At 39.2% G+C, this 25000-nt stretch overlaps 4 protein-coding genes and 1 long non-coding RNA gene across 6 annotated transcripts; all 5 read right to left on the reverse strand.

The window, feature by feature from the left end:
- Positions 1-6: 6 nt before the first annotated feature.
- Positions 7-2626, reverse strand: socs9 (suppressor of cytokine signaling 9). The gene is made up of 2 exons (XM_055152232.1): positions 2470-2626; positions 7-2044 (listed from the first exon to the last, which is right to left on the reverse strand). Exon 2 carries the CDS (start codon positions 1923-1925, stop codon positions 306-308), a length of 1620 nt encoding a protein of 539 aa, XP_055008207.1. The 5' UTR covers positions 1926-2044; positions 2470-2626; the 3' UTR covers positions 7-305.
- Positions 2627-2700: 74 nt separating this feature from the next.
- Positions 2701-10567, reverse strand: LOC110163677 (protein Smaug homolog 2). Its single transcript, XM_020928686.2, has 13 exons — positions 10256-10567; positions 9038-9498; positions 8436-8912; positions 8116-8358; positions 7930-8039; positions 7722-7808; positions 7375-7642; positions 7175-7260; positions 6974-7089; positions 6690-6891; positions 6463-6589; positions 6072-6155; positions 2701-5422 (listed from the first exon to the last, which is right to left on the reverse strand). Exons 2-13 carry the CDS (start codon positions 9231-9233, stop codon positions 5394-5396), a joined length of 2025 nt encoding a protein of 674 aa, XP_020784345.1. The 5' UTR covers positions 9234-9498; positions 10256-10567; the 3' UTR covers positions 2701-5393.
- Positions 10568-10869: 302 nt separating this feature from the next.
- Positions 10870-14738, reverse strand: paf1 (PAF1 homolog, Paf1/RNA polymerase II complex component). 2 transcript variants are annotated; one of them, XM_055152236.1, is made up of 14 exons: positions 14547-14738; positions 14004-14033; positions 13840-13932; positions 13606-13727; positions 13452-13518; positions 13013-13114; positions 12837-12942; positions 12670-12738; positions 12484-12587; positions 12275-12391; positions 12058-12186; positions 11844-11949; positions 11669-11753; positions 10870-11586 (listed from the first exon to the last, which is right to left on the reverse strand). In XM_055152236.1, exons 1-14 carry the CDS (start codon positions 14591-14593, stop codon positions 11162-11164), a joined length of 1602 nt encoding a protein of 533 aa, XP_055008211.1. In that variant the 5' UTR covers positions 14594-14738; the 3' UTR covers positions 10870-11161. The 2 variants fall into 2 exon arrangements, with proteins under 2 accessions (XP_055008211.1, XP_055008210.1); XM_055152235.1 differs by having other exon boundaries at positions 14004-14036; positions 14547-14737.
- A 321-nt stretch (positions 14739-15059) lies between these two features.
- LOC110163685 (uncharacterized) lies at positions 15060-18073 on the reverse strand. Its single transcript, XR_002318870.2, has 3 exons — positions 17801-18073; positions 16792-16927; positions 15060-16207 (listed from the first exon to the last, which is right to left on the reverse strand). It is a non-coding gene; the product is annotated as an uncharacterized LOC110163685 (long non-coding RNA).
- A 218-nt stretch (positions 18074-18291) lies between these two features.
- LOC110163674 (serine/threonine-protein kinase TAO1-like) lies at positions 18292-24946 on the reverse strand. The gene is made up of 15 exons (XM_055152234.1): positions 24818-24946; positions 24354-24467; positions 24190-24281; positions 24002-24095; positions 23829-23910; positions 23557-23724; positions 23257-23457; positions 23036-23164; positions 22729-22965; positions 22531-22659; positions 22247-22450; positions 21889-22128; positions 21581-21793; positions 21277-21459; positions 18292-21188 (listed from the first exon to the last, which is right to left on the reverse strand). The coding sequence occupies exons 1-15, from the start codon at positions 24826-24828 to the stop codon at positions 20667-20669; spliced, it is 2619 nt and encodes an 872-aa protein (XP_055008209.1). The 5' UTR covers positions 24829-24946; the 3' UTR covers positions 18292-20666.
- Positions 24947-25000: the final 54 nt, after the last annotated feature.

Below are 25000 nucleotides of genomic sequence, written 5' to 3' on the forward strand. Positions count from 1 at the left end.
ATGTGCAATATTAGTCAGATTACATTGTTCCCATCAGTGCAGTTTAGTATAAAGACAAATGCATACAGCAGGAAAAAGCAGGTCCATTACAGTGGTGGTTACAGGAGTAATTCAACACCAGGGTAGGTCCAAATTTATATTCTATTTCTGTTCAGTATCTAAAGCTTAACCAAAGGAGAGAAGTATTGATTAAGTGTCTTAGGTTGAAGTCAAAAACACCAGTAAAATTATGGAGAGAAGTGAAAATTCAATATGTTTTCTGAATAATTTGCGATCAACCTGTATTTTGTTCAATTAACTTTTTTTTATTCCCACCAGGTATCCATTCTTCGTACACGCACCCTCTGCTTGTAGTGATATTCTTTCAAGTGTTTTTTCAAAGCATTAGGAATGGGAAGCATATTAATACCATCATAGGTTGTACAGCTGCTTATTACAGCTCGACAAATGTGCTGCAAGCTGAAGGGGTGAGTACGGGAGATGGGGTTGGACAAAAGAGGCTCGAAGAACATGCAAGAGTTTGGGTCCTTGTAGTGTTCTAATAATCCAGTGACAGTTGGAGCGTGGAACACACTGGGGTCATGGACATCAAAGCTAAAGTTATGGTTCCACTGTTCGATGCGTGCATGCAGCGAGCGGCCGTAGCGGCGAAAGCTCACAGAGAAGAGGTAGTCCTCCTGAGCAGAGTCACGGAGCAGGAATGTTCCTTCAGGCTTTCCCTCCAGCAGTGTCTCTGCCTCGTAGCGGTCCATCACACCCCAGTAACAAGGCAGATTGGTTATTTGGAGCAGGTCTGGAACCAAACAGTGAATGTAGTCGATCTGAGTGTGAATGCGGTAGCCATCATTACATTTGTGAGACTCTGTATGAGGCATTACGGCTCTTGATGGCAGGTCGGTGGCTGTAATTTCAGAGCCCTCACTTGAGTCGGAGTCCCCGGAGTGGGCAGCCGCGGAGGCAGACGCCACCACCTCATCCAGAGTGTCGAGGCAGCTCTGGAGAAGGAGCTGGTGCTGCTGCTGCCTCTGGAGGAGCAGCTGCTGCTGGAGGGCACTGGCCCGGTCACCTCCTGTTAAATCATTCATGCCATGTGCCAATTTAGGGCCGTGTTTGTAATGCTGGTTCATTTGAGCGGTCACCTCAAATGTGTGGATCTCTGCATTGGGTGGAGGTTCAACACCTTGTTCAATGCTGATTCTACGACGTTCTCGCAACTTGTCATCAACATCCTCCACCATTGAGGCCATAGCTGCAAGTGGAGCAGTGCAAGCTACAGCAGAATCCAGTATGGGTGGCTGTGTAATGGGGGCTGTATGCTGCTTAATGAGGTACCACTTCTGAGCCAACTCTGATCCTACAGGGAAAGGGCAGTCGTCCAGCATCAGCTCACTCAGATGGATTTTACGCCTTGAGGATGGACAGGCTGTTGATGATGAAAGGGGAGGTGCTGGTGTGGCAGCTGCACTGTTGTGTGTCTTAATTGGAAAACACTGGCCCATTGCGTCTTGAATCTTTTGCCTTAAGGTGCGGCTGTTGTTGGATCCTCTGCCCTCCGCGTCACCAGATGTGGGTAATTCTGCCACAGAGCTTACTGTACTAAGCCCTGGCCTTGTTACTGTCCTTTCCTGTCCTAATACAGAGCCAGTGACTTCTGATCCCTGCCACCTCCAGCTCTCCTGCAGAAGGGAAAATGACAAATTGTCCCTGGTTTCTAGGTCATTTAGGAGCTCCCCATACTCAAAGCCATCACTCACTGGACGCTCTGCAGTGGTTTCATGAGCAGTAACGCCTTTTTTCTTTGCTTTTCCAGATTTTCGCCCAGAACCTGTGTCCCGTCTCTCTTCTGAACGACTCTGTCTGACTTTAGGGCGTGCTCCCCGCTCTCGCTCTTTCCCCCGATTGCTTGAATCCTTTGGTAATGACATGATTTTGTGCTATAAATAAAGTATATCAGACAGTTGGTAAAGTGGTCTGTAAGAACAATGCAGTGGGTGGAAGGAGATTTTTTCTATTCACATCTTCAGTGAAGTTCTCGTTAGTACATCTGCAAAACATAAAATAAATTATCTTAACACTAGCAACCCAAGAAACTCTTTACGAGGTCAACGTCTCAGCTGTTTCATAATACAATGGTTTTAGCCCATATTCAGGTTTAAATCTAAGCACTGCATCCATCTTAATAAGAGGAAGCTATGCTAAGGAAGAGAGTTAGCGGCGTTAGCTTAAGAAGTTACAGCCAGGCTTACATTCTATGTTACCATATTATCGAGAACATTCACGTTACAACATTTGTGCATATATGCATATTTTCAAGAAAATCCCGTTTAGAGTAGTTAAGATGCTGATAATAAGTTTCTTGTCATGAGACTGCCACTTAGCTTGGCAGTTAGCAATTTGCTAACCTGCTTTGGTTAGTGCTTTTACACACGGAGAGATTCAATGATTTTTCTTATTTAACAGACATCTTACCCTGGGAGCAATAGTTGATGTTCCAGCTCTACTCTTGTGTTTCTTAGTGTAAACAAAACAAAACCACGATTTAAAAACAGGCGTTTAGCTGAGGCAAGAGCTCGGTCGTCATTTTTTTCCCTTCAGGATCGAATAACCCGGAAGTAGAGTGGGAAGTAGGAATTGTAACCATTTCAAAATATCAAAACATGAGAAAAAAAACTTGCCCAAAACAAAGTCACAATCTACAAATGAAGATGCAAAAGAAGTGAACTCTTTATTTAAACTGTCAGTGACCCGATGGATGCTGCACCTCAGACCATAACACAAGTGACAGTAAAAAGTATTAGCAACAGATGCAAAGGGTTCACAAAATATTAGAAAATTTTGGGGTATTTATACTTAAATATAAATTGTACAAGACAATGATACAGCATAGCATTCAGCTGACTAGAGATAATATTCAACCTGGCAGGGACATTAATGACCTCAGGACCACTTGGTACACGTTTCCACTGATCATTCTGATCCTCCCTGCAGATGCAGCAGATGCAGATGCAGCAGGAAGAATACAAAATTAGTGAATAGTTTTCCCAAAACATTTCACTCATCAGTGGAATGTAAACATTGAGTACACATGTTCCTTGGCCAACTATATGTGTTTGAAAATGACAAAATTAAAAGCGCAGATAGACGTTGCCACCCCCTGCTGCTACCTTTGACAAACAGTACCTCTGTCTTTGTAGGCAGAAATGTTCATTTTGTACAGGTTTCGAAAAGGACTGTCCAGGCTATATGTAACAAATAGTTGATATTACAGTAAAGTGAATTGTTTTAAAAAAAAAAAAGAAGAAAAAAAAAAAAAGAGTTTTAAAGTGATCAACATTGTTAATTCACAGAAGTTATTTGTGGACATGAGTATGATGCATTAGCAAGTCAGATCTATCCAAGAGCCTGCTCTGAAGAAATCAACGACTACACTACTGCTCAGGACCATTCATGGATAAACACAAAGTATACATTGGAGCTGTGCATTTGACATGTTCCACCACAGTTTCTACAGACATTAGAGCCACTGATCACAAGGCCAAGAACGGCATTCCTCTTGCAGGATCAGAACAGGTGGTACATGTCTTGTATGTTTAAAAAAAGAAAATTGAGTATAAAATGTGTCTTTTGGGCCGTAAGAAAGCTTCAGTTTTTATATTTTATACAAAAAAATATATTGATGTCACATATGAAATGGGTGTTATCCCACAGATGTAAACAGTGACATTTAAATGAAACATATAACATTAGTTAAGATTTCTTCTTTTGAGTTTTTGGCGACTACTGTCATCTGTCAACCTCCATGTCCTCTATCTACAACAGTGCTGTATTAGTGTGGAAAAACATGCTAATATAGAAAATAAGCATAAGTTAACAATATCACGTGAAGGGTAAAAAATACAACTGGAAAAAAATCTGTAAATAACCATTTTACTACACAGACCTCCTATGGCTCTGCTGAAATAAAATATGGTTATCCCTGCCTTTTGATACAACCAAAAGTGATCCAATAGTTAAGACCATATAACACATACATGCACCTCCGCTCTGCCACATTCAAAGACAGAGGCTTTATAAGACAGATTTTGATTCAACACTGATACCACATGATAATGTTAGGATTCTGAAAGTGAAACACACGGAGACACAAACAGAAACATCAACATCGTCAAGCACCTTGAAAAGTATGATTCATCAAATCATCACCTTGGCCATTGAGGAAAAGGGCAGTGGGATGACATGCTGCTCACCAGTGCGGTTATTACCAGATCAAGTTCCGTTTCCCAGATCCAATCATGCGGGTGGCACAGGGTTGAGAAGGCTTTCATTTAGTTTTCTCACCCAGCATTAGAGTGTAAATTGAAAACACTCTACACTGCCCGCTTTTATCTATTCAATATCACCAGCTCTCCCTCTGCCACACAGACCACCCAGCCCTTATTCATTCAGGAGGTTCCTCGGCACAAAATGAGATTCATCATCATTTATGTAGTAGGACAGAAAATAACGAAACAAATTGCAGCTGGCATCAGCTTCAAATTGCTGTTCTCTGGGGAAAAAGACAGCCTTTGTTTCCTTTCACTTCAGATACACTTCTCAATTTGACAAATGCACAACCTCTCTTTGGCGTTGTAAAAGTTAGGAGGAAAGTAATTTCCAAAAAGAATAAGTATAGGGCCACAAGCTAGATAAAGGATTACTGTTGAAATAACAAGCTATTTGTTCAGTTTTTAAAAATTCCAAATGTTTCCATACAAGATAATACAAAGGACTTGGGAAAGCTCTAATCAATACAAACCCTATCAATGGTGCTGGATACACAGCAGTTACCAAAGCTAGAATATGTATTGAAATAATATACCAAGGCAATCTTTTAAGTGATACCATTTGGTAGATACATTGTTGGGGCTTAATATTTAGTGCCTTATTGAAAAAGTGCCTAACTTCTGGCGGGAAAATGTCTTTATCTATATACTGCTGGCTAAGGACCTGTGGCTATCAGTCTCTTCCTGACAGCAGCCTTGCACTAGGACAGTGGAAAAGAATAGTAGAGTAACTTGTTGAAAACAGCACCATTTTACTGTATTTCTGTCCAGTTCTGGCAAACTGAGGCACTGCACAGCATGTCACAGTCCTGCAGGTGACATGAGGCAGTCGGCACAGTTAACCCTTTCTCTGTCCTGTGATATAATAATTATCTGTATTCCATTTTTAATAAACTTAGTCGTATATAATAAAGTACAAAAATATTAGAGAACATATACACAGTTTTTTGTCATTTTGTAGTGACTGCTTTGCCATTTTTCTTAAGCATACATATACTTTGTGCTGGATGACGAGGAACCAAACAGCCCTCCATTGAAGTGTGTATCTTTCTTCTTTCACTCTTTTCTTTTTTATATTGTTGATGTACGGTCAGTTCCATCTGGAAAGGCAAGAATTGCTTTTTAAGAAAGGAACATTTACAGCACACTGAATTAGAATACAATAGTTATTTCAAAATAAAACCAAAGTATATGCTAAAATAATAATTTACTATGGCTAATTGTATGGTATATAGAGGTCTCTTCTCTCTACTATAGTCTCTGCTATAGTCGTGAAAATGAAAAAATATAAAATACTTTTTTTTTTTTTTTTTTTCAGTGCAGTACATCACAACCATTGTAATGTCATACAACTGATGTACTCGCATGTGTTTCTGCGAGTGTTTCTACATCTGTTTCTCTGATGGTTGGAGCTTTTTTTTCTTTGTGTGAATAATTGTTTGAATAATAATTTATTTATGTTTATAATAATCTGGATCATATTTTTTTCCATAGCCAAGCCAGGTTGCGCTCGTAGTTGTTAAATTTAAATAAAACTTACCTCTTTGGAATATAATTTCTATAGCATTGAAACACATTTCATGAACTGTGTGTGCATTTTTCCTGTATAGAGCAGTGAAAGTCTGTATAGGGTCTGCCTGAAGCAACCTTACTGTTCTAGCCCTGTCTACAGCCTTGTACTGAAAGAAATGAGCCATGAGGCTAGCCAGCTAATAGTGCGTTTAGTGTCATGCTGTGGAAGACACCTACCCCCCAAGGCGTGCTCCGTCATACTGAGGCACAGTGACTCCAGCGTAGGGTTGATCTCAAGGTCAGCACCTGGAACTTGGCATTCTGTAAAAATGAGTGAAATGTGTTTTTTTTTTTTTTTTTTTTTTTTTAGTAAACAGAACATTACTTCATTAATTTAATTCCTTTTTAAATATATATTAAAAGTTTGTTTCGATATATTAAATAAATATATTGTATTGTCTGCCACAGAGAGTGCAAGTCAAATATGGAAGAGTAAATAAAATTTATTTTAACATGGACGTGTTAATACTTGATGGGTCATGACACAAATAATGTGTGGAGCATCGGTCTCATGTCTCCTGTTTAGAAATCTGAATTAAATATTTAACCATTAGGGCAGAAATGGTACCTTGCTGTTGGAACATGAGCATAGTTTGTGGAGAAGTGTGGACAGGGAGAGAGTGTGTTCGCTGAACAGAACTGCGACTTTGACTTGGCATGCTGTTACTGCCTCCAGGGTTAGCGAACCACAGGCTCTGTACATAGAAAAATAAGTTAATATTTTCTGAAAAAATAGACATAAATTGTAAATGACCAAATCCAGTAACAGGAATAAACAGTAAACAACAGTTTTACCTGGCGACCCTGGCCAGCTAAAGCAGGATTAGTGAGCGAGTGACGTGGGGATGCTCCACTCATTCCACTGGGACTCAGAAGACCCATGCGTCCTGCAGAGAGACCTCCTCGAGGTGTCATCTGGAACTGCCTCTGGCCCCTCCGTCCAACTCCTGCACTCACAGATCCTGCTGTGGGGAGCGAGTTTGACCCATATGTCCAGCTGCAGAAAGACAAAGAAGACATTTTACAAACTAGAGCTTTTATAGCGAAAGAAAAAAATTCACATAAGTAAAAGACCTCACCCTTTCTGTCGATAAACAGGCATGTCCAGCATAGCTTTCCGAGGGAACAGGCGGAGCAGTTTAAGGACCTGCTGCTTCCAGGACACAAGCCTTTTTTTGTGAGTTTCTGTGAACGCCTAAAATATAGAGGTAACAAAATGGACAACATTTGATTAAGTATAACTGAGATAACAAGTATATAAAAAAGTCAAAATCCTTTACCTCATGTGTAAGACATTTCTCAATAAGTTGAAGGTAACAGCTAATATTCTCCTCATCTGGCCTTGAAACAAGCAGCTGTGTGCACACTGTAAAAAAGTGATAAATATGAAACATAGTCAATTGTGTCTACTTGCAGCATTTTTTAAGAAATGTTGTCAAGACCGGTATGATCTTATTAACACCAGAGTACAATTTCTTACCTTTTCCCATAACCCGAGTGAATTGTCCAGGAATATCACTGTCGGAAATGGGCGTGCCGGAGGAGTCCCCATCACAGGGAGCAGGGTTATGGGTCTGGAACCCCTCCAGCACAGGCTCTTTGTCCACTGCGGCCTTTGCTGAATCTGAAGGGGGCGTGTCTTGGGTGCTTTGTGAAACACTGGGTGGACTGTAGGCTTTGATAGGTGTCATGATGATCTGCTGCAATTCTTGGAGGGCATTACGCAGATTTCCACCTTCCAAAATATCCTACAAAGGATTGATACAATTGGCAAAAAAAGTGAGATCACTTGATGACAACTGTATGTGGCTGAAATATTTTGTATACCTTTTCTAAGGATCGTAGCACACTTGGTCTTTCTCGCAGCTTCTGGATGCTTAAGGCAATTTTATGTCGAGCTCCTTTAGTGACATTCTAAAGACAACAATAAAAAGAAAAACTTAAATAATTGAAATTAATAATTAAAAACTGAGCACAAATGTTCCAAGAGAGGTTTATATTATTTTTTAAAAAAATTATTGACTATGTCAAAAACCTGTGACTCCAGATGCTGCTCTGTAAGAATCATCATCTCCTCATAGGACATCTGAGAGAAAAGTGATGCATATTTATGAAGCCGGAGACTCTTCAGCCATGCAGGAACATCTTAGAACACAGGTAAAAAACAGACATTCAGATTTAGATACTGTACAAAGCTGTTGAAACTTTATTTTATCAGTACCTTTCATGCCACTGCCATCCTCTTGGAAAGTGTTGCGCAGAGACCCCTGATCATCTGTCTGCTCACTGCCTGAAGATGCAACACTGCTTTGGGGTGACAGTGGGGCATGATCTGTTGAAATATAAGCCTGTCGACCTCCTTGCTCATCCTGGCAGACCCACTCTGAGCCACATGCTTGGGGACTAGAGGGAATGACTGACATGGATTTTTTCAAAGGGCTCGGCTGCATTTGATCACCCATGCCTACAAAAAAGGTATTTGTTTTATAATTTTGAAATGGACTCTTATGGTTTTCAGATTAATTTCACTGATTACTCTACCTGCATTATTGCTGTTAATGGGTGAAGACATTCCACCTGGAAAAGGCATGTGTCCATTTTGGCCTGCTGGAGAGGTACTTGAGGAGCTGGACTTGTCTTGCCAGATGAGACCCGGATCCAGGACCTCAGCAGAAGTTTGCCATTCATCGGAGCCCTGGTGGGGGTGGTAAGGGCTTGAAGGGGCACGGGAAGTGGGGGCATAACCGCTGGACAGGTGCTCTTCCAGGTGGTTCAGCCACATGGCCAGAGAAGTGCGATCCTCCAGTGTGGTGGCTGGGTGGATGAGCGCATAAGACAACAGCTGTCTGCTCTCCTCCACAAACAAGCTGCTTTCAATAGTGTGACTCAATACTTTCTGCAGCAGCTTCATGTATTCACATTTGGCTTCACTGTTGCGTGGCTGCAAGAGCGGCAAATGAGACAGCAGCAAGGACACCACTTTCTCTTTTGACTCCTGGTGCCACTGGCTAACAATAGCTGAGAGTAGGGGCACAATTTAAAAGAACTTAATTAGTGGATTTTACATTTTTACGATTTCAAGTCTAAAATAACAAAGAAAAAAAAAGTTGAACAGCATCAAATAAATATTTGTTTTATCTTACCTGCATTGTTGGCCTCTGCTTCTAGTATGTGAATCTCTGTGCAATCTGCCAGCCAGTGCTCAAGGCAGATGTGTAAGAAACGAGCTTGGGTGCGAGAAATCCTCTTTAGGAGGGACAACAATGCTACCGTCTGTTCACACTCATTCCAGCCTTTGAACCAGTCTGTGAGTATTCCTACCTGGTCTCGGAACATCATGGCGTGTCTCCTTGGGCAGGAGACAGGTATGGTCTACCTAATGACTACTCAGTTACACACAGACAGAACAAGTCCTCCCCGCACAGCGGGGGTGAATGTATAGTCCTGAGATGCCCCCAGACCAGAGAAGGAGCCCTCACATGGTTTAGCTACAGGTTCAATACAGGCTGTGGCATGAAAGGATTGGCAGCAAAACTTCTTGGTAGGTCTGGCTCACTGTTAGTACTCCTTATTTTATCATATCCAAAGTTACCTTCTCCATTTCCTATAAAAGAAAGAAGGTTAAACTAAACAATATATTAACAAAAAAGTATGTTAAACTTATCCTTTTATTAAGTATTGCTAGGTAATATGATAATGTTAATAACAATTTTGGGACAATCAAAATCATCAGTGACTATACTGAGATTAACTCTGTATTTTGTGTTCAAATTATGTTAGAAAAAAGTTCCCACTAATACATATAAGTTATTATTTTGGCCTAAAGCCAAGCGTATTAATGCAATTTTTGGGGTTTGTTAGAACGCGTGTAAGATATCAAATTCTCTGCTATCATAAAATAACTGCTACACTGGTGCAAGCGCTCAGGGAGCGAAACAAGGCACAGTGAAACTGCAGAAGGCAACAGAGCAAGAGGTAACACCTGTAACATTGGGCCAACATTTAACCGAACACACCCAAATGACTGGTTCAAACTCTGTCAAAGGGCCCTTCTTTTAAAACATAGCATAATGGTACTGAAACAGTGCAAAAATTACACTATAAGTGTATATCAAAGAGGCACAGAACAAGTGTTAGCTGGATCGGCCTAGTCAGAGGAGATTGAAGATTTGTATTGTTTATCGTTGACGCTGTTGCTGCTGGTATGCCGCTTTTCTAGGCTCATTACTTTGACTGGGCACCTAACCAGCCCTGCACTCAGTGCGCCCTTTCGTTGTATAAATCGATAAGGTTTCGAAAACTAAAACAAGTTGTATATGCATAAATACGCGACTAATATTCATGGAGAGATGTCTGTTTACCTTTGTCAGTTGTCAGTGGTTAGCGACCCTGGCTAAGTGCTAATACTTAGCTTAGCTCGACGATATGGGAGGAAAAGCTAAGTGGTAGCTTTGGCGATAGCAGTTTTGCTAATGGATACAATAACGTGAGCTTAGCTGGAAGAAGCGTAGATCGGTCCCATACGCTGTGTTTCCTAATGTTATTCCCCTTACAGAAGCGATTTCCGATCCTACTAAAACCATGTTACACTACATATGTACTAAATTGTTTATTGCATATACAGAGAATAAAGAAGAGTACGCTTGGAGAAATCTACTTCGATTTTTTGTTGACGTAAGACGCTGACAGAACGTCATACGCCTGGACAGTGCGTACCAAAGCTACGCCCACTGTCGATTTTCTTCGCTTCATGTTTCATAAGTTTCATACAAATATTATATTTCTAAAAACTATGCAAATACTGGCAGAGGATCGCTACAGCTGAATGTGCTGCAGTGTATCTTGAAATGTGTGGCTCGAATATACTGTATATTTACAGTAGCTATGCCCTACTAAACAATTACAGCAAATACAAACCTATTCTTGGATTCCTCAATATGATATTGTGTAAATCATTCAGCCAAGACCACAGATGTAGAAAATGTCACCTACATTTTATTACTTACAAAGTTGTACCACAGTGGCATTCTACCAGAGGGGGAGGGTATAGACATTTACATTATCATTCTTCAAAATGTTTGAATCTACAAATAAAAACGTTATTTTGACTAAATATTCCTAAATAGTTATTAGCTGGTAATTAATAGCATACACGCCAAGAATGGACTAATGTTGCAACTAGCGATGATGTCAACTTGGTGTGTAAGGAGAAGAAAGAAACTGCAGTGGTCTATCTGTTCCTTACAGAGCTGCCCAGCATACAGACTTTATTCACTGTCACTGGCATCACTTGAGTCTGAGGCGCGCTCACTGCCGCTGGCGCTCTGAGCACGTGCCTCTGAATGGGCACTGCTGTGGTCACTGTGAGCTGGAGAAGCACTCCGACTTCTGCTACCTCTGTTTGCCCCCTCATCCTCACTGCCGCTGCCTTCATCTCCGCTGCTCCGTGCGGAGTTCTTCGGTTCATTGTCGTCACTGTCGTCATCACTGCCAAAGATCTCCTCTTCGTCGCGCATTTCTCTGGTGCGCTCCTCACCACTTTCACTGCCACTGCCACTGCTCTTCCTCCTCCGCTTCCCTCGGTCCTCTTCCTCCTCATCCTCTTCTCTTTGCTCCTGCTCTTCATCTTCTCCTTCAGAGTCACTACCAAAGTTATCTCCGTCACTGCCACTTCCCTTCTCTTTCTCATCACCTGTAAAACACATTTAAGGTCAACAGGAAGGCTGTGAAATGAAATGTACATGAACAGATGTGGCTGCTATCTAAAAACTAACCAGAGTCCTGCATATCTTTATCCATGTCCATGTCTTCCTCCTCGTCTTCTGGTTCATGGTTCTCCAACTGAGCTTTACGAGCTTCCTGAAATTTAAAAATATATCCATCGTAAATACAAACACATTCAGTCAGTCTAAAACATTTGAGAAGTAGGCATACATAACCTAGTATTACCTGTGCTTCAAGCTCTTTCTCATTCATGTCTCTGTGCTTACAAACCAGCACAGCATTTGTGGTGGACTGCGCTCCCGCCTTAGCTCTTCTCTTACTTAGACGCACTCTAGAAATGAAAAGAGACAAAATATTGAGTAAAACCAGCACCATGTCAAGATATGTATATTCAGACAGACAGGATAGGGCACACAGCATTTTGTAAAATAGGTGTTACCTAGTTTCAAGTTCATTGTAATAAACACCATCACCATCTCGGAAGATAAAGAAGTAGTTTTCTTCATAACCTTTGCTGGCTTTGTTCTTAACATTCCAGTTGTACTCTCTGGCGATCTTGTAATCATACCTTCAAAAAGCAAACCACAATTAGGTTTAGGTGAGTGCCTATACCTTTTTAATGAATGTTTAATAGTTTATATAGTGATTATACGTACAGATCTTCGGGCATATAATCCACACCCTCCTCACAATCTCTTTTGCGTTTCCGAAGAGTTTCTTCATTGGGCAGGAAGTAGGCCACAAACTGATTACCTTCTTCATCCATCATGCCCCTGTATTACACAAGGAAATTTAGGCATAAAAAAAAAATCAAAGGGTTTGGAATGGTAATTTAAATGTTAGATACAACAGTCATTCAACAAACCTAATCATGGCTTGGGACATCATTTCCACTCCTGCAGGTCCTGATATGTCTTTTGGAGCAGGATCGGAATCAAAAATTACTTGCGCACAGGGGTTGATCCACATCTAGGAAATAAAAAAATAATATTTTTCATCAAATGTTAAATAAAATAATAATTATGTGTGTGTATTGTCAATGTATGCGCACCTTAAAATCTGGGAACACTGGCAATACCTCTACAGGAGTAACTCTGGGTTTACTGTAATGCTGAGCAATCTGTAGAGAAACACATAGTACGCAAAGTTCAATATCCAAATATATAAAGAGTGTGTATATAGTAATTTGTAAACAAAATAAAAGTAAATAAAACTCACATTTTTCTGTGCATCCTCAAATGTCTTCTCAATGGCTGAAATCTGACTGTCTCTGTCTTTGTAAATTTCTTCTTCTGTGAATTGCTGTTTAACAGAAACTCCAATCCTAAAGCCACATACATTATGGGTTATATGCATTACAAAAATGTATGGAAAAAACCTCTGAGCACACTTACTTGACTTCCACTTTCTCATTAGAGACACCATATCTGTTAAACTCGGTGGAAATGTACTCAGTTTTTCTCATCCATGGAACAACTTTTGCATGCTGTTGTGACCTTATGGAAAAACATGACAAAATGTGTGATCACACAGTTTAAATATTGCACTACATAGGCCTGTCAGTAATTATTTTAATACTATTTATTACAGATACTAACTACCAACTCAAGTGTTTGCTTGTGCCATTTATTGCAGCTCATTTTATTTCTAATGTGGGTAATTTAGAAAATTACTTGCTGAAATTATTTTTGCTTAAGTGTCATTATGTCAGTGTCATACATAATTGAATTTAAATTAAAGACCACCTTCACCACATTTTTTTACAGCGAAATACACAGCACTTCTAACATAATCTTTGTGATGGCCCTTGCACTATGCACTCTATATTCATACCTCTTTGAACTGGATGGAGCTTGGATGTCTTCTTCCAGCAGTTTCTCATCAGCTGGATCTAACAATACTGCCAATGAGAAATACACAAGCAAACCAATTATATAAAATCTCACACATTTACAATCTGCTCCAAAGCTTAAAAAGGAAGTCTTACTGCTGGGGTCTATACGGTAGGTATCAGGATTTATAAGATCAATGGTGACTCCTAGGTCTGGTTCAGTCAGAAGCTCATGTTTGTGCTGCTTCTCCAGAGATGTAGCCTTGTACTGTACAAACCTAAAGCATCAACAAATATTACAGTAGTGAACAGAGAGTAGTGGTAATGGTAACAAGAGTTTACATCATCATAATCATGTTAGTATCAATGTTACAATGAGAAACTGTTCACCTGTGCTGGTCAAATGGATATGTGATGAATTTGGGGTCAAAGGGGATGTCTGGGAGGCTGTTGCAGTATTTCACACGGCAGACGACTCCTGATCTAAATTAAGTAAGAGCAATTTAATTTCACATCTATAATTACACACATTTTAGTGTAAACAATTTTCATACCTCTCAGGCACAGTTCTGTGAGAGGATGGCCTGCTGAAAAAACAAGAAATTTTAATGAAAATAGGGCAAAATGCAATGTTTACACAAAAATATACAAGAACTATTATTTGGATCTTGGATCTTGGTTCTTATATAAGATGTACACTATGCAACTGTTTTAGTGGAGGGTTTCCTGTTGTCTGAACCAGCTAGACACCATGTAGATATTAGTGCTTTGCCTGGAAAGTTCTGCAGTATAGCAATTCTATCCATCGTGTATGTATTTAATTACAGATGCTTTTAATACTAAAAACATGCATTTTCATTGCGAGTGCCTCCACAGATCTGACCTGTAACTTGGCCTGGTACCATCATCTGCACTTCCTTATGGATAAAATAACATATATATAATAACATCTCCAGACAGACAAGTTGACATAGTACACTTTAGATATAAATTAGGTTAGATCACTGTTATCCTCGCATTAATAAGAGGGATAATGGCAAAAGATCAAAAAGTAAGCAGATCTGTGACGGTTTACTGTGGTGAATCCTTGTACATACCTGTGGCCGTCCTCGCGCTGAGCCTGAGTTTGAATGGTCGGTGCCATGTTTCAGGCAACACAATTTCAGACCGTGATGAAAAGACTAAAGAAACCTCTTTTACCCCGATCGAGAAGCATAAATGTAGTGTCTTTATTTTGCTACGACAAGCGGACAGGATGGCACTCGTGGTGAAGCGGGGCTCAAATATAGGTGAACGGAGAAACGCCCCCTGCTGGTTTGGAGGCCTAACTAACCCTAAAGGACAGTTTTATTTAATACAGGCTCAGTATTTATGAATTTACCTTTTGATATTTGTAATGAAAATGCATTGTTATCAATAGAGAAATCTGGCTTTTGCCTCCATCTGGGAGTAGGACATCATCACATTCAAGAATTTGAACTACAGGTGTTCTTTTTCCTTTCTTAAAAAAAGAGAAATGCATCCTTACTGTGTGCAGGCTTGCCTTGGTCTAGTTGCATCAACTCAACTAAATAACTACAATAATTGTTTGCATAAAATACAAAAGAGTCTTTTCAAATAATATGTGTCCTTTAATCAACAATTCTACTTGAGTATGCCATGAAAAATTACAAAAGATAATGTCTTATATGTCAAGCTCACATAAAAATACATGCTTCCATTTGTACAGTGCTACGAGTAACTCTCACCCAATCGAATTTATCAGACGTCTCCCTTTATACCAGGGGTGTCGAACTTATTTTGGTCCGGGGGCCGTATCCAACCGACTTTGATCCAAAGTGTCCGGATCAGAAAACTCATGTCATATAAACCCCAAAAATAACAATAAGTTCAAATATTTGTGCAGAGAAACACAAATCTATTACAGAAATCTTTTTTAATGAATGAACTTTCTTTTACAAAATGTTATAATATTATGAACAACCTGAAACTTTAAGAAAAATACAATTTCAACACAATGTTTTAACATGAACTTTTTTAACATTAACTTGTATAAATAGGAATAACTAAATTTTTCTTGGAAAATCCTGCACTCGGCTCCTATTTTCTCATTTGTGACATTTTGTTGATGAGGGTGTCATGGTCAACAGTCAAAACGATCGTCCTTTAAGAGCGTTTGGAAAGAGACAAGTCTTCATTTGTGCTGCTCTGGTGGGAGGGGCCACGTACAGAGACGCTGGAGACGCTGCTGTGATAAACATCACAGAAAATTAACAAGATTTTAATAAAAAATATAATTCAAATATTTTAATAGAATATCAGCTGAGGGCCAGATTGTTTGACACCTGTGCTTTATACACTTTTCATAAAGGTTCATGCATTATGAGCAACTGGACCTGCAAAAGGCTCATAGTGGCAATATATAGGCTGCAGTTTCTTGTGACTGTGAAAAGGACTCTGCCCTTTTCAAAGAGACCCCCAAGCTACTGCCTTTTCTTGACTTCCTTCATCAAGGGGCAGGTAACTCCACTCTGCCCCCATAGGACTGGCATCACCTTCACATAGATTTTATGATATACTGACCTATTTTAAAGACAAACTCTTAATTTTCAATGAAGTCAGCAAAAGGTATTGCTTCTTTCAGTCTTTCACAGCACCACACTACAGTCCAACAGCCACTTCATGGGACTATTACATTTCTTCTATCAGGCCTGCATCCCTACTTGAATATGGTCTTCTCTGTGGAGAAAGAATCATCCTGTGAACGAGAGATAGAACAATAAAAATATTACTAACTGCAATATTACAGAAAGCATAATGCATGTACAGCAGTTTTTTTCTGGACCCTGATAACTGACACCAAGGATGGTCACCATTATACCAGATTATGTAATAACAAGTTTAGGTAAAAGGACAATACTTTGTTTAAACAAACCGGGTGAGTGCGGTATAAGTAAAGCCTGAACCTCAACCAAGACATACTCAGGCATGTTTTAGCAAATTTCTGACACATTTGAACATTTCTGATGGAATATTATTAAGATAAATATTTCTTCTTTGTTACTATATTTATTGTGTCAGTTCAGTTTGTCTAAGTCCAAGTCTAATCCCAACAATATCAACATTTTTATTTTGTCACCCTAGTCTACCTCTATGGGCAAGCACAAAATATATTATTATAGCTGTATGTGTAATGCGCCTAGATTTATTTTACAGTAACATCAACATACCTACTGAGGATTTCATTCGTGTGCCTTGGGTCATTAGTAATATTAACATCATGCACACAAAAAATTCCCTTAACATGTGATAATAATTATTAGGCATAATTGTTCTTTTTACCCATCTCTGGACAGGTAAAATGCCCTGTCCTGGTGGAACATGGAGAGGAACATCCAGACACTTTCAGTCTCCACCCAAAATATGACAAACAGGATCCAGAGAGACGACAGCACGACTTCACACAGCATCTTCAAGTCTAGCAATAAACCGAGGAAAAAATTGTTTTTATTATATCATATAACTATTATAATCACCTTTGAAAGGAATGGTAGGTACTACATAGCTTCTTCAAAAGGAACTCAGATGACTGAACCTGTGTTTCCAGAGCCTTAAACCTATCATCAGTAATTAGGCCGATTCACCCTTGTTATATTCTCACATATCACCACTAGAATAATGTGTTATCATGTTATTTAGGCTGATAAGTAGGCTAAATAAATAGACCTACAGCTTAGAACATCTTCAGTGCCATTTTATCCCCAATCTCCTTCTTAAACTTATTTTGCTTAATTTACTACATTTGAATTTCCTGATTTGAATAACAATCTTATAAAAGTGTTATCTCTAGTAGCAGTTAAATATTTAGATCTTACTTATTGTGTAATGACCTGCATATTGAGGACACAAACATGTTTTGCTCATCCTCATTATATATCGGCAGACCATGACACAAGTGAAAGCTCAGAACCACCAGAATTTGCTGCAGAGGCTGCACTAGCACTCAGTCATGATTAGGTTTTGGTAGTGAGGATCAGGGAAAGTCCTTTGAGGTTTAAACCAACTGCTTTTAGTCACTGAAACTGGCAACAACTTCCATGTAAACTATGTATTAGGAATAAATAAAATTTGCTGTTATCTGATATCACTAAAATAACAATTTGATGTTTAACACTACATCATATCTGGGGACACAGAGAAACTCAGGTAGGTCATGTTTATAAGATTTGAAATAAAGACTCTACCTACCCTACCTTGAGTGGTCAAACATTTAGTTTTCACAGAGGTGTTAACTAAAAGTGCACCAGTGGACCTCAACATTGTTGAACAAGGTTAAGCGTAAATGCATTACCTTTACTTGTGTTTAAAGAATCGATTGTCACAATAAGTGTCGAGTTAAAAGACAGCTAACAACTAGTTAGCATGCTAGCAAACGCTGGCAAGAGCTTGTTACTTTGGCTAAAAGTTACTACTTTTACTACTAAAGTTAATACTAAATCATCACAACGTGTGCTCTTTTGTAGCGCACACGCACGTTAGAACTTGACTTAAGACACCATTTCTATTTCTTTTGGAAGCTGTACACTTGTTTATGACTCTCATCTGTGGGTCTATTAAAATAACTCCTCACACGCTGCGTCGTTTCCGGGTTCGTGAACGTGCTGCAGTGAGTTTCAAACTGTGGTCCGCGGACCTCGGACTATCAGGCTATGTGGACTCAGTAATAAAAAATAAAAAAAAACCGAACCCACACAAACCCAGGATATACACAATTTAGAGCTAATTTATTTTCCATTTATGCAATCTGTTTGCCGTCCCAACGTTAAATAATCCAACAAAAGAAAGAATTTGATCTATTTATTGTTTTATAATTTTTACACGTTTTAACCCACATTTAGTACTTTACCATCTTTTATGTAGCATAATCTCTGACATTCAATAGCATGTTCCACCATCTATACACTTTAATACAAGTTATGAGTTGTAGTGGTAATGTGCCCAAAGAATACTGTCATGTTCAAAGAAATGCAATCTCTTTTCATAAGCTGTCTGTCACAAAATCCTTTAGGCCTTTTGGTGCCACACACTCACATTTCAATCTGCTTTTTTTCGCAAAGAGATCGAAGCAAAGACTGTAAAGGGCTGCCATGGTTTTAGACATCAGTATGGCACAGTGTTTGACAAATGCCAATTTTTACCCAGTCTCATTCAGAATCTTGCACTTATTCAGTCAGTAGGACACAATTTGACATCAAAGTATAACATATAATAATTGTTGAATAAGCATGGATACATCTCTCACACAAAACATTCAAACAGTGAACAGATGTTGTGCATAAGAAGTCTTGGTTGGCATGTCTGATGAGGTTTGTATGGCCTAACATTCAAACTCTTGGCTGCTGATATACGCAGGGAGGCAAATATAAATACACTTGCCTTTTTGCGCAGTATCATTTCAAAAAAAGGAAACATGACAAGGAGAACGTTGTACCAAACAAAAGTTAAATGCTGTTTGTATGCTTTTTAGATCCAAGGAAGAGCACAACAGCAATACATATAATGACCCAGCGACTGAAGTGTGAAAGGAAAGAACGATGAAAATGGAGGAAAAATATACACAATAGATGAAACAAAACCAAAAAATACTTTATAAAAAGGCATTTCTGGAAAATAAGAACTTTTTTTAAACTTGAGAGTAACTAATAGTGTGATCTGACAGTTAAATAGTTAATCTTAGAAATTATTTTCAAAAACATGTTTTAGTCACTGAATGCTTGAATAAAATATACACATATAAACATAAAACTAAATTAAACTTGAAGGATAATCTTTCATTTCTGATTAATATGCTTAAATCAACATGAAAATACAAGCTGTGAGCAAATGAGGGCACTCAAAGTAACTAAGTGCTTTGCCACATTTATTCAATTGTATTTGGCCATTTTTACAGTGTGTAAAAGAACATCTGCTACTATAGTGTTAGTAGAGCATGTGCTTATAGTTCAGTCACTCATGTTGTGGCATCAGAAGCATGTGTGACCAAGCACCTTTATACCATTAGTGTTGCTTAGCTGGGCCTTTAGCTTTGTAGCTTATTAAGTATTAGTAGTGCCAAGCCTGCTGTTATGGTCAGGACAATATTTTTAGCCTAACTTAAGCATATAATAGTATTTGTGAAATTCTAACATACAACGAGAAGGTCTCATATTTCTCATAGTCCCTTCCTGCATTTGGGAACTGTTGTATGGGTCAGAATCATACTAGCACACTGCATAAAAAGTTGTCTTTACTAAACACATACTATCAAAGCATCAATCTGAACATTTACTCTAGAAATAAAGCGCTGTGTAAAGTGCTGGGAAATAGGCAGCAGTTTTAAAGGCACCAATTAAATTATATTAATTACAAATGTGACAAAAGGCAAACAAACCGCAGACCTTTGAAAAATGAAAGGGTTTGTGGTGTAACCTTCCAGTACCACTAATCCAAAAGGCATATATACAATATAGTTAGTATGAAGAATACATTTCCCCACAAGATATTAAGACAATATACTTGACAGATCTATTTAAATTGATCATTGTTGTACGCTGGGCTGCTAAAGATGTGTTAAAAACAATAAAATCTGTGTGCGAACATTCATTTGCATGTCTCTCAATAAGATGGATTAAAAACAATAATAAAATTGACCTAAACAAAAAGGTGTAAAAGGCACAGTAGTAGTGTATAAAACACATATTGCAAGTCAAGTTACTAAATAGATATTAAATTAACCCATAGACCATTACAGCAGGCTTGTATAATGGCAGCAAAGCAATTAAGAAGTGGCGTGCTCAGACCAACAACAGAAAATCAGCCAGTGTATGAATGATAATGAACCAGAATAGGCATTTTAAGAGAAAGGACTTTAAATGATGTTAAATCCGAGATTGTGCATACCTAACGTAAACAGTGTGCAAAGTGATGGCTGTGGGTAGAAATCGGTTGAAATGGGAGTACTCTGTAAATACTCTGTGTCCAACAATGAAATAATTTTAATGAGTGCCAATCATCTGCCTTATAAAGCCCTTTGAACCTGAGCAACATGTATTTCCTTGTACATCCACATTTGCACAGAGAGAATTGAGTGCAGAGCTGCAGGACAGTCATGTCTCTGGCCTGCTGTGTCTACCAAAGCCCACATTTCCATCCTCAGACTAAGTCAGAAAACTATGGATCTAAGTGTATGAAAGATGTGAGCCATTTGAGATCTGAGAGGCTACACTGGTACTCCGGCTCATGGCTGGGTCACTGCGTCCTCCTGAAGGTGTCCTGCCCATTCCTTGGGGACTGTTTTGTACTGCCCCACTGCTACGAGAGACCAGAGAAGCAGATGAGTGTCCCCATGGATGCTGCCCCCCAGAACCCTGCATGCTCTGCCCCCATGCCTGCTGTCCCGGTGCCCCTCCTGGACTGGAGTGGTAGTGGTATTGGCTGACTGAGCGGCCTGAACCGCCACTTCCCCAGTGTTGTCCATGAGAACTCCCAGATGAATGTTGGTGCTGATGGCTCCAGTTCCCTGGAGCTCCGGGAAAGCTATTGCTGAGGGCTTCTGGGGAGATGTTAGCGAGCACCATGTTGCTGAAGCCAAGGCGCATACTCTCAGAGTCAAAAGCTTCGACTTCACGGGCTTGGCGCTCAAGAAGACTCCGAATTCGTTCCAAGCGCTCATTTCTTAGGGACAACATCTCTTCTTCAATCTTTACCAAAACAAGAAAAAACAGGTTGAGGTTAAAAATCCTGCTTAAAGGTGTTTCTTGCTAATGTACTGATGCATGCAAGTCTAACCTTCTGCTCCAGCAGCGCTCTGCGCAGGGACACTCTCTGCTCTAAGTCCTTCTTCTCTCGTTCGTGCTGAGAATCCGTCTGCATCTTAATTTTGCTCTGGTAGGCATTGAGCAGCTCCAGCTCCTGCTGCAGCTGCATTCTTAAAGCTTGGCACTGAGCCTCCTGAGTCTCATCCAGACGAAGCTGAGAACAAACCAAAAGGGTGAGAATCAACATCGGCAACACTGAGAAAGAGGATGTTACTAAAAATCCATTCACAAATGTCATGCAGCATTAATTTAAGTCTTGAGGTTTTCACACTCACTGCTTGAGTTGAAAGCATCTCATTGATTGAGTGATCGTACTGCTCAGCCAGGATGGCCAGCTTGCGATGTTGTTCTTGTTTAAGACGCTTGAGGACAGCTTTGTGCTCAGACTTTGGTGTGGTCTCCAGCAGATGATTGATCAAAGCTTTATACTGTCTCGTCTGGATTTTACAGGTGTCCTGAAATTGTTTCTTGATCTGCAACTCTTTGGACTGTTAAGTAGAAAATATATTTTTACAGAGGTTTCAGAGGTTTAAAGTAATGGATTCAGAGTCAGACCAATATAAATATTACAGAGGAAGTTCACCTTAAGGCTCTTGGGCTGCTGCCGCACTTCCATGGCGTGTTTCCGTCTAAGTTCCCTCTCTCTCCTTTTGTTGTACTCCTGCTGATTAGTGAGCTCAGTCTGATGTTGCATGCGAGTGAGGTCAGCTCTGGTCTTTTGGATGGTACCGAGTTGACGAAACTCCAGTTCTTGCATGGATTCATGATGCCGAAGAAGCATAGCATGTTCCAAATCTTTTTGTGTCTGTCTCTTGTTTAGCTCCTAATTATGAGACAATTAAAAAGTCAGACAGAAGCATGACTATAGCATTCCAAGTATTACTCATACTTTGGATTTGATTTTGAATTTCATATATGTAATAAAAGTTTAAAATGCTCACTTCGCGCACTAAATCTTGTTCAATGTTGTGGCGGGCAATTAAGATTCTCCGCTTGAACCTACGACACTCCAGTTCCAAGTACTGCCTCTGTCTCCGCTGTAAATTAGCCTCTTCTTCTGCCTGGAAATGTTGGAAATTCTCTTTTTGCTTGGACAGCCAATCTTGTTTTTCTTTCTTTGGTGTTGATTGGTTTTCATTCAGTTCCTACAAGAACAATTAAAAAACAGTAAATAGTAGTATAATAATAAATAGTAGTAAGTAAGTTTACAATGAACTATCCATACTTCCTTAAGTTGTTCTTTGCGTAGCTTATATTCCCGTTTTTGGGATTCCAAAAAGCTATTTAGTTCTTTCTTCTGCTGGTTCTGAATGTGCTGTTGAAACTTCTTCTCATCATTGCTAAAGGTTTTTGCCTGTGAAAGGTTTATACCATTATAATGTATTTCTGACATACATCTGACATTACAAAGCTGTAGACTTACATCTTTCTCCATGGATGCCTGGTGTTTCTTGATTAGTTTTTCCATCTCCTGAGCAAAGCTGTTCCTCTGGTTCTCCAGTTCCTTGTCGAGACGTAGTCTGTGCTCATCCATCTCAGCTTTTAGCTTGTTTTCTAGAGCCATTAGCTGTTTCTGATGCTGCCGTCTCATACGTTTGTAACCCATGATTTGCTCCCTTAGCTCGGAATTTTGCTCATGCTCTTTTATTTGGCGTGTAAGCTGTGGAAAAAATAAATCATGTTATGAAAGTATTACTATGCAAATGCTTTATGAATATGTAATCACTTACAGCTGATACAGTGCGTATAGTGGCAAAGTGTTCTCGGTTTCTCTTTGGTCTTTGAGTTTGTGCAGGTGGGGGCTGTGGCTCCGTTGGTCGAGTCTGAGGCTCGGCTTTTTCACTAACTGGTTCTTCATTCTTTATTAAAATATGAACATGTAGGAAACGGCTTCAGAAATTGCCAAGTTTAGAAATAACATCTTGTTTAATGGGCTGTACTTCCTCCTTACCTGTGTGAGGTGGATGACTGAATTAGTGGACATAACTGTGTGCCCAGCCTCGATTTCCAGCTCACTCTTGTCATCACCGGCGTCTGTCAGACTGTTGACAGAGCTGCTCTGGGAGCTGGCACTTATTGACATACTGGGAATAGACTGATTGCTCCCGACACTGTTCACGGTGCCAGTGCGGCTAACCATAGTCTCTGGCTCCTAAAAATAGCCAATAAGAACAGAGCTCAACACTTTGAAAAACAAAAAACAACATTTGAATGCTCTACATGGCACAGAATAGCAAATTTAATGGCATACCTCCTCTTCATCTTGTACATCAGTTGCTGGGCCATTGTGGGCTTCCTGAAACAAGATTTTTTTCATTTTGCGATATTGCAGATTGTCTAATTCTCTCACTGCATCCTTGGTTCGATTTATTAGGTCCACTAAAACAGATTCGGGTCTTTCTCGCTGAACAAATGCATGCTGAAAAAGACAACAACAAAATAAAATGCATGATCTATTAAGATAAGCTAGTCTATTAGATGTAAGTGAAAAATCATCTTAGGTTACAGTTTTTCCAACCTCACCTTTAAGAGCTCTTCAGAGTTGGGTCTATCTTGTGGGAATTTTTGAAGGCAAGAATCTACAAAGTTTCTGAAATAATCCGTCCTTCAAATAAAATGGGAAGAGTATTTATTAATCAAACTGATGACATAAAAATAAAATAACACATTATCTAATTCTAAAAGACAGAACTTACCATTCACTTGATTGGAGTGTTGGACTTTCATTCTGTGCAATATGGTATAAGGCACTCATCGCATTCATATTGAACAAAGGAGGTTTTCTTTCCGCTGTTAAAATGAAATATAGTACAGGCATTTTGTAATCACATTTATGTGAAATATTTATTAAAATGAATCAATCAACAAACAAAATTTAACAAACCCAATTCTATGCAGGTTATTCCTAAAGACCAGATGTCCACTTTACCATCATACTGTCCCTCATCCATTGCTAAAATGACCTCTGGAGCCATCCTACAGTGGTAAAAGCACAAAAGATTAAGAGCCTTGGATGTTTTAGTATTTTAAAGTAAAAGTGCAACATACCAATAAGGTGTTCCAACAAAAGAGTTTGCAGGACAGGCTATAGACGCAGAACCAAAATCTGCCAGTTTGACCTGTCCAAGCTCTGTCAATAAGACATTTCCTGCCTTTATGTCTCTATGAAAAGGAACAGGTGAGGTGAATAATATATCATCATAAAATCAAAGTTCTGAATATGAGATCGGAAAAGAGTTAATAATAATAATAGCCTAATATTAATAATAATAATAATAATAACAATAATAATAACAACAATAATCATAACAATAACAATAACAATAATAATAGTATCATTATTATCATCATCATCATCATCATCATCATCATCATCATCATCATCATTATTATTATTATTATTATTATTATACAGGGCATTCTTAAGACATTAATTTTACAAGATTTAACAAAAATAATCAGTGCTTCACATAATTGAAGCAGAGTCTCCACAATATACAGAAAGCGCTCACCTGTGAATCATGTTGTGGGAATGAAGATAAGCCAACCCTTGCAAAGCACCATGGGTAATTGCAGCAATTTCTACTTCTTGTAGAGGTTTTTTGTGAACTAGTGAAGACAGGTAAATTGAGGCATGAGAAGTGAAGCACAAAATGTTAAGAGATAAAACACACATTTCAATCTTACCTTCTAAC

This window comes from Boleophthalmus pectinirostris, unplaced genomic scaffold (genome assembly GCF_026225935.1).
Source record: "Boleophthalmus pectinirostris isolate CB_2022bp ecotype Guang Dong unplaced genomic scaffold, ASM2622593v1 HiC_scaffold_167, whole genome shotgun sequence".
Lineage (NCBI taxonomy): Eukaryota > Metazoa > Chordata > Actinopteri > Gobiiformes > Gobiidae > Boleophthalmus > Boleophthalmus pectinirostris.